The following is a 13,689-nucleotide window of genomic DNA, read 5'->3' as shown; positions in this document are numbered from 1 at the left end:
TTCAAACATAGTAATAATTTTATTTCATTTTTTCTATTTCTCAACTATACTAGTACCACCCTCCACTCATTTTTACAAAAACATGGGTGCAAACTAATCACTTGTTATTAAATTAGTCATTGCTTTTATTGCTTTGGTACTATTTAAAATGTGATAATATAACTGTTGCCATACACCTAATAGATTTAATTTTAAGATTTGCTTATTAATTTAGATACCTAAAGTTTTATATTTCATTTTTGTGTAAGAAATTATATCTTGTTGATTAAATCTTAACATGTATTTCTTAAGGTTACTGATTCACAAACATCTAGCAGTACTGTAACAGTTGAAGATAATTGTAGCTTCCAAACAATAGGCAACAGTGGTTTATCTCAGGTATGTTAGCTTCTGTCAGAAAATTCCTACTAAATTATATTTATTTTAGATAAAAATTGCTAGCTTTGACAGTACAAGACACTTCTAAAGAAGGTATTTTGCATTGTTCTAGACATAGGTACTAAGGTTCACTTCATATCCTTATATTGATTTGGTTAGAAGCTAATATTCTAATATTTTTCAATAATTTAATTTAATATTTTTAAAGTTTATTAGGCATTGCCATTTTTCTTTACTCTGGTTTGACCTTAGTTAAAATTTAGTCTATTTTTGATCAAAGATTTTATTTAACACTTTGAGTGCCGGGCCTAAAATGACAAAACTGACCATTCTGACCAAGACATTTTTATTCTTTTATTGTGACTCTAAGACACCAATAAAATAAGCTTTAACAGGTTTTTGGGGGAAAAAGCATTCTAAGTCTGTTTTTTAAGTGTGTATCAATTTTGATACACACGGCACAAATGAACAAAACAGTGTCATTGAAAATATTCAACTTCTCTTTAATTCAACTTGAAAAATTATAATAACAAAATAATCAAACATTTATATAAAATTGTTAAAAAAAAAAGTAAAATTCATTATCTTTGTATAAAACTTTTAACAAAAACTAAAACACTGTATCATAGTATATAATCATTGAACAAAATCAAATAGTTAAATAACAGAAAATAAAATCTTCATATAAAATCAGTTAATAAAAACTAAAACTTAACACCTTTATAAAAATTAAATAGTAAATATAAACATAAACATATATTATAAGTCTTTTCAATACATCAAATAACAATGTAACTATAAAAAAAATTAAGGATTTGACTTAAGAGAGGTTTTGTGTAAACTAAAAAAACAATCATTACAAAAAAATTTATTTTCACACCCAGGACATTTTTGTTGTACTTGTTTAGCATGTTTTACTGCATAAGACCTTCCAAATTGTTTAGAAAACATTAAATAGCATCTGGAACACCTTCCTCTTTTTTCATTTTGCTGTAATTTATGTGGTAAATTATCAATGGGCTCATTTTTGTCCTGAATTTTTTCTTCTATAAGTGACAACACAATTTTCTCTCTAAATTCAGATATATTTATTTTATTCTTAGTTACTTTTTGGAATAATAAATGAGCATTTACAATTGCAGTATTTGTTAACAACTCTATACCAACTTTTCTGTACCATTTAATTCCCTTTCTTATAGTACTAGCATATGATGCCTTTTGGTCACTCACATCTGTATATGATTTAGCTTCATTGTAATCAACTACAGCAATTGGTTTTGAAGTTTTAAGACCATATTTTGTACTAACATCTACCATCATAGGCTCATGCTTAGTACTAAGGAACAAGACATCTCTTTTATCTTTCCACTTGGCTACTATGACACCAATATTACTTTCCATTGCTTTTATTTCATTTTTTTTTAGTATAGAATTCAAAACTGGCTTAGGATTGTTTTTCCGATTCCTGCGTAACGTACCAACTAAATGTGTGTTTTTATCTAACAATTTATGTGCTAAATCAACACTTGTATAATAGTAGTTATCAGTATAAAGTGTTCGGCCAGCCCCTAATAATGGTTTCATTAACTCAAGTACAACACTTGTAGCAACTTGTTTTCCAGGTTCTTTTTCTTTGCCACTATATATTTTTATATGCCAAGTGTAACCTCCTTTCATACACAATTTAAAAAGTTTTATACCATACTTGTGCCTTTTTCCAGGTATGTATTGGCGAAAATTTAACCTGCCTCTAAAAGGTACCATTGTTTCATCGATGCATACTGACTCATCTGGTTCATACATTTTATGGAATTTATTATTCATCATATCTAAGAAAGGATTTATTTTATAAAGTCTGTCAACATTTGATGAATTTTCATTGTCTGAGAAATGAAACATGGAAAGAATAGCTCTAAATCTATTTTTGGACATATATTTACTAACAAAATGTTTATATAACAGCTTTTTTGACCAATAATCATTCAATGATGGTTTTTTGTCAAGGCCCATCCATATAATAAAACCAATAAAGCACTTCATTTCAGACAAATTCACATCAGTCCACTCATTCAACCTACTGTAATCTGAAATAGATTCATTGACTATTCCAGAAACTATACACTGTAATGCATACTTATTTGTTTCATTAACTAAATAATGCATGATTTCATCATCAATAAATAGGTTGTAAAAATTTATTGGTTGATAATCATCAAGTTGCTCAATACAATAATTAGAAACACCAGAAGGAGCAGTAAATACTAAATTTTTTAAGTTTCCAGTGACATTTCTCCATTCTAATGCTGTTACAACTGACTCAACTAGGTCTTGTTCTTCATCTTGCTCATAAATTGAAGAGTCTAATGTAATTGATTGGCTAGGTGATAATAAAACCACTGAAGGTTGCATATAAGTAGAAGAACTGTCATCATTACATCTATAAACCAATAACACAAAAACATTACATTTTTTATGTAAAATAAAACACATAAAATATTCAATTTACCCATCAAAAATATTGTTTGCAAGAAAGGTATTTGCATTTTGATCTAATATATCACCTGAATTGGCCGGATCAACATCAACATCATCATCCCTGTAATACAGATAATAAATTGATTTATTATAAATAATAAATACCTATATTATGCATGATAGTTATATAATAAAATAGGCTAATATAATATATTCGAGACCATAAAAAAACACGATTTACCTATCTTATTTTTTTGTTATAATTATAATAATAAAAATACTTACTCTGAAGTTTTATTGTCAATATCAAAATCCGGGTCATTATCTGAATCATCATATTCTGAAACACTACTGTCGTTCAACCATTCTTCAATTTGTTTCCTTTTATTTGTTATGTTCATTTTTAAAAAAAATTTGAACTTACTTCTTACTATTAATCGAATAATTCGATTCAAATTGAAATAGTAGTTACAATTAATAAAAATGATAAGTACGATATTATTATATCATATCAAATTATCATAAAGTAAATAAAACAGCAGAGTAACTATGGTTCTGTGATAAAATTATTTGGCAATATCAATGTTATCAACTGTTTTATTTTTTTATCAATGTCAAATTAATATAACCTCAAACCAATCATAAATACGAATTAAACATATAGTCAAGAGTCATATGTTTTTTGTTCTGTGGCGCTATCTGGGTTTGTTTTTCTATAATAAGTAATTTTCTAAGACAAAATGTGTGTATCATTATCAATACACACGGCACAAATGAACATATTAGTTGTGTATTGAAATTGATACACATGGCACTCAAAGTGTTAATGGGGAATATAAACATTTAAAGTGTACCTATTTAGTTTTTCACAGTAAATTATGTATTGTTAAACTTAAAATACATCGTTTTATTGTTACTATTTACTCAATTTAACATACATTTTTACATTGATCAAGAATAATATACTCGATTTGTTAGTTTTGTTTTTAAAATTTATTACCAAGAATCGAATTAATGTAATTTTTTTGTAGATACCTTACTGTAGTTTACAATTTTATCCTTAGATTTTATCACCGCAATCTCTTGAAGATAATACGTTCAGCAATACAGTATATCTTCAACTTGATGAATTACCTATCAAAGAAAATAGTAGTACATCTCAAGATTTATCTGAAGCTGAGCCATTCAATTCAGTAAGTAAAAATTGTAATCTAAATTATCAAGTATACAATGTATTCAATTTACTTTAATATGCATTTAATCAAGAAAATTTTCAATACTTTAAACTCGTGCATTATTACTTATAACTTAAATTTTAACTTATGAAATTATTTTAAGTTAATGTAGACTATTAAATAAAACTTAACTATCAAATTAGTGATAATTCTATTTATTTTTTTTTCTCAGGAGCTATTAGATTTGCTCAAAAGTGCAAATGCTGGTAAAGCGTTACTGGCAACTTACTCACAAAGTGGACTGCTGGATAGTATCGGCCGAAAGCGTCTATGTAATATAATAATCAACAAAGAACTTCAAAATGATGTCAATCGCAAAGTACCATCATCGAGATTACAAGATTTGGCATACCAAATAACGACAATTTTTAATAAGGAACATACTGCCACATATTTCATACCATATATATCTTATGGGCCAGGGCTTAAAAGAGCAGCGAAAGGGAAACTACTTGATTGTCTTTATAATAAAAGAAGAGATTACCGTAAATCTGGATTAATCAGTCCATCTAGAAACAGTACTTCATCTTCATCAGGACATTCATCTCCCATTCTGTTACCAGAATCATTACGCTCATTAGACGACAAAACAGAAAATAATGAAGCATTAATTGAAGACAACTTGAATTGGTTGCGCAACTCAAGCGATCCGTGGAATATTGTTGAAAACAACTGGATCATTACTGCTAATACTCGACTAAAGAAATTAATGTCTCAAGATGGTCCAACTATTACTGAGTATATGGCGGAATTTCCATCTTTAAGAAAACCTGCTGGGTATACTCTTGTGAGTATGGGAAATATTTTAAATATGTTTGGGTCTTTCACCATAAAAATAAAACATTCTTTCAGATTTTGAAGGACTTTGATGTGGCTTATCCTGGATTTAGTGATCAATTGTATCAAAGTTTACCTCTGTGCAAAAATAAAATTTTCGAATTGGCAACGGAGAAAATTAATAAATCCAAGGACCTTTCAACCAATCAACTTTTGAAGGAGTATGTGCAGTTAAGCTCTGAAGGTACATTATAAAAAATAAATTGTTTTTAATGTTAATCGTTAAAAATCATTTTTGATTTTTGAAAATAATATAAATGATCAAATTATAGGTATTCAAACAAAGGGTTTTTAAATTTCTCAGTAGGTAGTTGGTTTTAAAGGTTAAAAGTATAATAGTATAATAGTATGGAAACAAATTTACTCAATGATGATTAAATAAACTTAATTTAATAAGCAAGCAAGCAACTAGCTTATAATGAAAAAAAATGATCCACTATTAAATAAAAAAAAATTTAAAGAACCCATACATGATTAAAATGATTAATAGGCATTTTTTTTTAAAATTATTACTTTAAAGTACCTATTAAAACTTGTATTTTTTTTTTTTTGTAGAAGACGAGGACATTTCAAATCTTGCTGTGTTACTGTGTCTACCATTTCTGATTGGCATATCCATTTCTAAAGGGAAAAAAGCAAAATTGCAATGGAGACCATCGAAAGTAGAGATGAGGGATGGTTTTATAACACACGTGCTGAGTAGTGCCGAAGTAAAAGAAACAATATCAAGAAGAAGAGATAAATTGGTAGGATTAGGCCAAACTTTACAGCCTTTTGTATTAATAGTGGGTTCTTCTTTAAAAGAGATTTCCAGTTACTTTGTGATAGTTGATAATACATTTTATCGTTTAAATTCAATACTTTCAGCAGTCGATTGCTGTTTCAAAATTATAATCACACTTAATGCTAAATATCCATCAGAGAGTGAAGGTATTTGGTATTTTATTCAAAAAGGGTTATACAAATTAAATACACCGTTGGATAAAAACTTTACGGCAGTCAATGCCTTTTTATCAGATGTGGGAATAACTATTTAAAACTGAATATTTTTATTTTTTAGATTTAAAGAATTCCCTGCTTCAAATTACATAGTTATTATTTTTAATTTTTACACTTAAAGTTTTTTAAAACAATATGTTTACGTGTTTTATATGTAAAAAAACTTTTATTAATACTAATATACTCTTAAGACATTTTGATTTTCAACATTCTGATCATAAATTTGATGTGTATAATTGTGCTGAAGGAGAATGTAGCAGGTTATTTTACTTAAAAAATTCATATATCAAACATTTATTAAAACATAGAAAAGATTTAGTACAGATTTCATCACATTCACAAGTATTACTCGAAGACAATACTTTCTCAGAGTCCACAGCAACTACTAAAGCTAATTCTGTTTTTTTGCCTCCATATAATGTGAGTAGTAATAGCAAATTTACCATAGAACCGGTTGAAATTTTGAACCAAACTTTAAGTACATTTCTAGCATGTTTGTATGCAAATCCTATTATGCCCAGAAATGCTGTTCAAATTGTTGTTGATGGTATGGAAACAGTACTTTCAGAAGGTATTGGTGTTTTTGTTCAAAGTTGTGCACAAAAATTGTTGTCTGAAGGTAAAATGTCAAAAGAATGTTTTACTTCTTTTTTTAATGTTGTAAAAGATATTGAAAGTGCATTAATAAATTTTAAAACTGAACATAAAAGGTTTTCGTATTTTAATAAGCAAGGCTCTTTTATAGAACCAACAGAAATGGTTATTGGTCAAAGACTCAATAAAGTTGTTAAAAGTGGTATACCCATTCTAGAACCTTCTACCTGTACACAACAATTTATACCTCTACGAAATGTTCTTAAAAATTTTTTTTCAATACAAAATGTGCTTTCTGAAACATTAGACCATATAAAAACTTTAAAATCTGATAATAAATTTATTCAAAACTTTATTCAAGGCACATATTGGCAAAGCAGAGCTGCTAGTCACAATGAACGCATTGTCTTTCCACTTTTCGTTTTTTTTGACGATTTTGAAAGTGGAAATGCCCTTGGTAGTCATTCTGGAATACATAAATTAGGAGGGGTTTATGTCTCGTTACCATGTCTCCCTTCTTATCGTTCTACAGTGTTATCCAACATCTTTCTTGCCTTAATTTTTCATTCTTCTGACAGGGTTGAATTTGGAAATAGGATTATTTTTCAGCCTCTAATGGATGAATTAAATTTTTTACAAGAAACTGGTATTGAAATAAGTACACCAGATTATGAAGGCAAATTGTATTTTGAGTTGGGGCTTATATTAGGTGACAACTTAGGATTGCATTCCATCACAGGTTTTACTGAGAGTTTCTCCTCAAACTTTCCATGTAGAATGTGTACAATGAGAAAAGAAGATATACGGGTTCAATGTTATGAAGATGAGAGTTTATTAAGACATACTGATCAGTATTATGCTCAATTATCACTGAATGATGTGTCTTCTACTGGTGTAAGAGAAGAGTGTATTTGGTTTAGTGTGAATAATTTTAATTTGTTTGATCAACTAGGAGTAGATGTCATGCACGACATGCTAGAAGGGTGTTCTAAGTATATTATGAGTTTCATTTTAAAATACTATATTAAGGAATTAAAGCTTTTTACGCTACAAGTATTGAATGACAGACTATTTTGCTTTGACTATGGACCTGAAAACAATAAACCGTGTGCACTTACTGAAGATTATATTATACAAGAAAATATTAGACAATCTGCATCCGAAATGTTGACATTAGTAAGGTACTTTGGTTTACTAGTCGGTGATTTTGTACCCTCAGAAGAACCAGTTTGGGGTCTATATATTGCTATGCGGAGAGTTATAGATGTTATATTATCAACATCACTTGAATTAGACAGTTGTTCAATGCTTCAGACATTAGTTGCTGAAATGAATGATCTTTATTTAAAGTATAGTAAAAACCGTTTAAAACCAAAATTTCATTTTTTAACACACTATCACTCTTTTATTAAAAAATTTGGACCCGTAATTCACCTATGGTCTATGAGATACGAAGCTAAACATAAAGTATCAAAAATTTCAGCAAGGTCTTCATTCAATAGGCGTAACATTTGCAAGACTTTGGCAATCAAACACCAACTTAAGTTAAATGAAACATTTATTAATGGTAAATTATGTAATAAAATAAAAGTAGGACCTCAGACAGAATTGGACTCTATAAAACGGCATCAAATTCAAAATGAACTAAATCTGAATGTAGAGGATTCAATATTTCGAGTAAATTGGGCTGAAGTGGGAGGAACTCGTTACAAACCTAAAACTATATTGACGTTAGGCATTTTAAGTGATAATAATCCTCAATTTGCGATTGTAAAGAATGTTTTTCTTTATGCGGAAAACAGGGTAATTTTTGAGTGCAACATTTTAACAACAATCGGCTTTGATGAACATGTTTACTGTTATGAAATAACATTACCAGAAACCAATATTATTCGTTATGTATTTCAGGATTTTCTCCTTTCTCATGTACCAAATACATTAAATGTTGTATCAAATGGAACAAAATATATTACTGTAAGAAGTCCTTTTTAAATTATGTTGTTGTTTTATTTATGTGACAAATATATTTAATGTTACTACTTAACATTTTAAAATACCTAAATCATAAAATTTGTTTGAAAATATATTATGCGTAATAAAAACAATATAAGAAAATCAATTTGGCAGTCGTTATTTTATTTCAATATTTATTCACCTAATTATAACCATTATGCTTACAGTATCAGTGCTCAAATTGGAAAAATAATATGGTGATGCAATTAAGTAGGAAGTAATTATTGTTCCAATTTCACTTTAAGTTATAAAGGAAATTGGGAAAAAAATTTGATGGGTAATGGTAAAAAAAATAAAAAAGAAGAGCAACCCCACAATTTGAGCACTGTATCGACTAAATATTTGGTAACTTATTGTAACAGAAATAAAATTACTATACCTACCAGGCCCGTAGCCAGACCAAATTTTCAGGAGGGGCAAAGCAAATTGTTGGGGGGCATTATATATAAATATATTAAATATTAATGCAATTTTATATTTTTTAGGGGGGGCAATGACTGGGTTTAGGGGGGGCAACGCCCCCCTTTGCCCCCCGTGGCTACGGGCCTGATACCTACCACTGTCTGTTTTGTAGAGATAACAGATCTAAACAACAATATTAACTAAATTGCATTGTTGTATAAATTATAGAGTATGTACTTACAACAAATGAGTTCTGTAGTGGTATCAAAATAACTTGTAAGCCACCAAGAACATTCATTGTTATTGTAACTAATACCAAACAAATTTAACTAATTGTTTTGTGACACCAATGACATATTATCCTGCATACCTACAAATTAATTTGTAAGTATAACTTTTTAGTTTTGAATTTTTTAAGCAAACCTAAATTACGTTTTGTATTTGAAACAAACTACTTTATATCCATGACAATAATTAGTTAACAAAAATGAGTTTGTTACTCTAACTTAAGATATTGTTGTCCCTGAGCCAACCGGTAAGCATGGTTGTAACTACTGTATTTCAGTATTCCTAACTGAATATTTTTTTCAGTGTATAGGTTACCGCACGCGCAAATGCCCATAATTGAAAAAGAACTTATAAAAATGGAAGAAAACGACATAATAGAATGTAGCATGAGTCCTTTTAATGCACCACTATTACTAGTAAAGAAAAAAGCCGATGCATCAGGGAAAGGAAAATTCAGAATAGTCATAGATTCCCGAGCATTAAACAATGTGACTCTGAATGAATTTCACCCGTTACCTAATATTACCGAAATACTAGATCAGTTAGGTCAGTGCCAGCTGTCCTCACTGATAGATCTTAAGGCAGGGTACCACCAACTTAATTTAGCTATAGATTCTAGGGAGTACACAGCTTTCTCAACAGGTCAGGGACACTATCAGTTCAAAAGACTAGTCATGGGACTCGCGTCAGCACCGAGTACGTTCGCACGTATGATGGCAAATGTCTTGTCAGGTCTAATCGGAGTAAAATGTCTAGTGTATCTGGACGACATAATAATATACGCTAAAAATCTAAGCGACCATAATAATAAACTAATCGATGTATTCGAACGTTTACGTATCCATAACCTAAAAATAGAACCAGATAAATGTGAGTTTCTTAAAAGAGAATGTCTATTCTTAGGGCATATAAATTCGGAGCACAGAATAAAACCAGATCCAAATAAAATTACTTTATTCATGAATTTTCCGGTACCAAAGAATGTCAAGCAAATCAAAAGTTTTCCAGGTGTAAGTGGGTATTACCGAAAGTTCACAGAAAACTATAGTTCCATAGCAAGTCCGATGACAAATCTATTAAAAAAGGACGTAAAGTTCAATTGGGATAATAACTGTCAACAAGCGTTCGATAAATTAAAATCAAAACTTTGCTCAGAACCAATATTACAATATCCCGATTTTACGAAAGAATTCATATTAACAACGGACGCTAGCGGGAAAGCGTTAGGAGCAATATTATCTCAAGGAAAAATAGGAAGTGACTTACCAATTTCGTATGCATCACGCACGTTAAATAAATCTGAATAGAATTATTCAACAACGGAATTAGAATGTCTAGCAATCGTATTCGGGGTAAAACATTTCCGACCATATCTCTATGGCAGAAAGTTCACATTTCTTACTGATCACCGACCACTATCATGGTTATTTAATCTAAAAGATCCATTATCTAAATTAACTAGGTGGAGAATCGAATTAGAACAATATAATTACGAAATTAAATATAAACCAGGGGTACAAAACGCAAATGTTGACGCATTATGTCGTATATACACTATTAAGGAAATCAAAGACGAAAGTTACGCGAATTTTATTGAAAAATCAGAAACAACCGTAATAACGAATAAAAATGTAAAGGAAGTACACGGTGAACTAATAGAGTCGCCGAATGAACATCATATAGTATCGGAAATAGAAAAATATTATAATTTTAGATCGGGCATAAATTACGAATTAAAACAAAAATTTGGGGTGGATAAACAATCAAAATCGAATAAAGACGTAGGAAAAGTTGTTAAATTTAAATATGAAGACAGATACATAATATTCTTGATAACCAAATGTAAACAAAAACAATTAGCAACATATGAAAACATGCATCTAGCACTGTTAAATTTAAAATATTTTTGTGAAAAACATAAACTAAGTAAACTGGCCATGAACCAATTAGGACGCAAGGACGGATTGGAATGGACACAAGTTAGGGCAATGATACTATATATATCCCGTAACATGAATATAGAAATAATAATTTGTACCAAACTAGAATATACTAAAGAAGAAAAGTTAACTATTTTCAAACAATTCCATGATTCTCTTTTAGTGGGAAAGGCTGGAATACATAGAACACATAGAAAAATTAAACGGCAATTTAAGTGGCCAAACTTAAAGAAAGAAGTAAATTAGTATGTTAGAAACTGTGCTTCATGCCAAACAAATAAAAATACGAATAAACACCATAGAAGTCCGATGGTAATTACAACCACAAGTTCTAGACCTTTCGAAAAATTATTTTTAGGTATTGTGGGGCCGTTAATTGAAACCGACTCAGGATTTAAATATATCCTCACATTACAAGATGATTTAACGAAGTTTTCTTTGGGAGTCCCACTTGAAAACCATACCGCAAATACAATAGCGAAGGAATTCGTTACCAATTTCGTATGTGTACACGGGGTACCACAAACAATTTTGACAGACCAAGGCACGGATTTTCTTAGTAAGAATTTTACTGAAGTGTGTAAATTGTTAAAAATAAATAAGATGCACACATCGCCTTATCATCCGGAGACCAACGGCGCGTTAGAAAGAAGTCATAGAACGTTATCTGAATATTTGAGACATTACGTAGATAAGGATTTAAACAATTAGGACCAATTATTACCGTATGCAGTGTATGCACTATTTGTGTATAATTCGACAGAGCACAAGGCGACCAATTATCAGCCATACGCGCTCTTGTACGGACGGGAAATAGAAATACCAGTTAAATTAAAATGTAATCCAGAACCTAGGTATAACTACGACGATTATACATTTGATTTAAAACAAAAAAAGCGGGTAAGTGGATGTCGCTCTGCTGTACAGTAGGTTACAAGTGGGTCTCTGTATAATGGATGGAATTAAATTTGAATTCAATGATACAATATCATTGTACTAGAAAATCGATTCTGAGTGGAGATGGTATGTCAGTCTTGGTTTAAGACATATTACATACTTATCTATGGTATTAAAAAAATAGTTGACTTATAATAAATTCCAAATTAATCATTTCACAATATCCATTAGGATTAGGTACTTATAAGTTATAACGCGTTATACATCAACAACGAACCGTGATACTATCATAGACCATATTTTTGTCGTAGATGATGACCACAATGTCGATAAAATCAAATTTATTAATTAGGTAATGTGATTGTAATTAATAGCGATAACTTACAATATTTGATTGTATATTTATAATACACTATCAGTAGTTGTGGGCGAGTTAAACGTCCCGACGTATTACGTATTTTTATATCAACTATAATAATATTATGTATTATAATATTATATCTGTGGTTATGACTTGTGAATATTCGTCTCATTATTATGTTTAATTTTAGGTATCATATACTCTCATGCTAATTTTATTAGTAAAAAAAAATATTTACCTGTACATTTACTAAGCTTACAGTTACATCTTTAGATTTTTTCATGATTATATTTTTATTTAATTTGCCTTATTATGTGTTGTGTTGCTTGTTTGTATGTAAATGTGTAATGGCATAGGTACACATAATGTACAAGACAAATCCTGGATTATTTTTCAACACTTTCACTAAACAATAAACATGTGTAAACATTTGTAGGTAAGTTTTAGAAGTATCATAATTCTTGTCTCTTATTTAAGATTATTGATATATTAAATTATCTTATACTTGTGTTATTTATTTAGATACAGTAAATGGCAACATTATGTCATTGGTGGAGAATATGCAAGTATAACAAATAATTTGTCCTGAATTATTCCTGCTGATGTTATACTCTGTGGATTTTAGTCCACATTTTAACCTCTCAAATTGGCTTTACTTAACTGTGGAGCTATTTCAAATAAATTTGACCTGATTAGAATCAATTGTAATCGAACAATGAACTATTAAAAGTTTACTGATTTTAATAATTATAATATTTATTACATTTCATACAGTTAACAGGGGATTGATACATCAGTTTAATTAAAAGTACAGCACCTAAATACAGAATCTTGTGAGTGTTTTGTATCACAAAATACACTGAGTGGCGAGTAATGAAGACTTTTTCAAAGATTTAGAATTATTATAAAACATTATCAATATGAATAAATAAACATTTTGTATTGTTAAGCCATATTAAGGCCACCAAAAGGTTCAAATGCTTACAAACTATTAATTGTTTAAATATTTTGAATATCTGTAAAAAAACATCAATTTAATTTGTTAAAAAATTATAAGCACAACAGTAGTTTTTTTTTAAATATTTTTATGTATTATGTATATAAAATGTATTATTTAGTTTTTTAGTATCATTAAGATGTATCATGATATGCATAATGTTTACTGAGTATTATGATTTATGAATAGATTTAAATTTAATATATTTATTAGTTGTATACTAATCGGAAATGTATTAAGATAAATTACCAACAATGTATTATAAAAATTCAA

General features: G+C 29.2%; 2 protein-coding genes across 2 annotated transcripts; one reads left to right on the top strand and one right to left on the bottom strand.

Moving 5' to 3' along the window:
- Window positions 1-1,185: 1,185 nt before the first annotated feature.
- LOC111041060 (piggyBac transposable element-derived protein 4-like) lies at window positions 1,186-3,254 on the bottom strand. The gene is made up of 3 exons (XM_022325214.1): window positions 3,139-3,254; window positions 2,885-2,974; window positions 1,186-2,815 (listed from the first exon to the last, which is right to left on the bottom strand). Exons 1-3 carry the CDS (start codon window positions 3,252-3,254, stop codon window positions 1,186-1,188), a joined length of 1,836 nt encoding a protein of 611 aa, XP_022180906.1.
- Window positions 3,255-3,661: 407 nt separating this feature from the next.
- On the top strand, window positions 3,662-5,962 carry LOC111041059. Its single transcript, XM_022325213.1, has 5 exons — window positions 3,662-3,673; window positions 3,918-4,046; window positions 4,261-4,875; window positions 4,941-5,109; window positions 5,484-5,962. The coding sequence occupies exons 1-5, from the start codon at window positions 3,662-3,664 to the stop codon at window positions 5,960-5,962; spliced, it is 1,404 nt and encodes a 467-aa protein (XP_022180905.1).
- Window positions 5,963-13,689: the final 7,727 nt, after the last annotated feature.

Source organism: Myzus persicae, unplaced genomic scaffold, assembly GCF_001856785.1.
Source record: "Myzus persicae strain clone G006 unplaced genomic scaffold, MPER_G0061.0, whole genome shotgun sequence".
NCBI classification, from domain to species: Eukaryota; Metazoa; Arthropoda; class Insecta; order Hemiptera; family Aphididae; genus Myzus; species Myzus persicae.
Note: the sequence above shows the minus strand (reverse complement) of the source record. Positions and strands in the feature narration are given on the sequence as shown.

Excerpts from the sequence above, each read along its gene's own strand:
- LOC111041060 (XM_022325214.1), bottom strand. The coding sequence starts at position 3,254 with ATGAACATAACAAATAAAAGGAAACAAATTGAAGAATGGTTGAACGAC. Across the intron at positions 2,975-3,138 it reads ATTGACAATAAAACTTCAGA|GGATGATGATGTTGATGTTG; the intron begins GTAAGTATTTTT and ends TCTGTATTACAG. Across the intron at positions 2,816-2,884 it reads GCAAACAATATTTTTGATGG|ATGTAATGATGACAGTTCTT; the intron begins GTAAATTGAATA and ends ATTGGTTTATAG.
- LOC111041059 (XM_022325213.1), top strand. Across the intron at positions 4,876-4,940 it reads AACCTGCTGGGTATACTCTT|ATTTTGAAGGACTTTGATGT; the intron begins GTGAGTATGGGA and ends ACATTCTTTCAG. Across the intron at positions 5,110-5,483 it reads TGTGCAGTTAAGCTCTGAAG|ACGAGGACATTTCAAATCTT; the intron begins GTACATTATAAA and ends TTTTTGTAGAAG.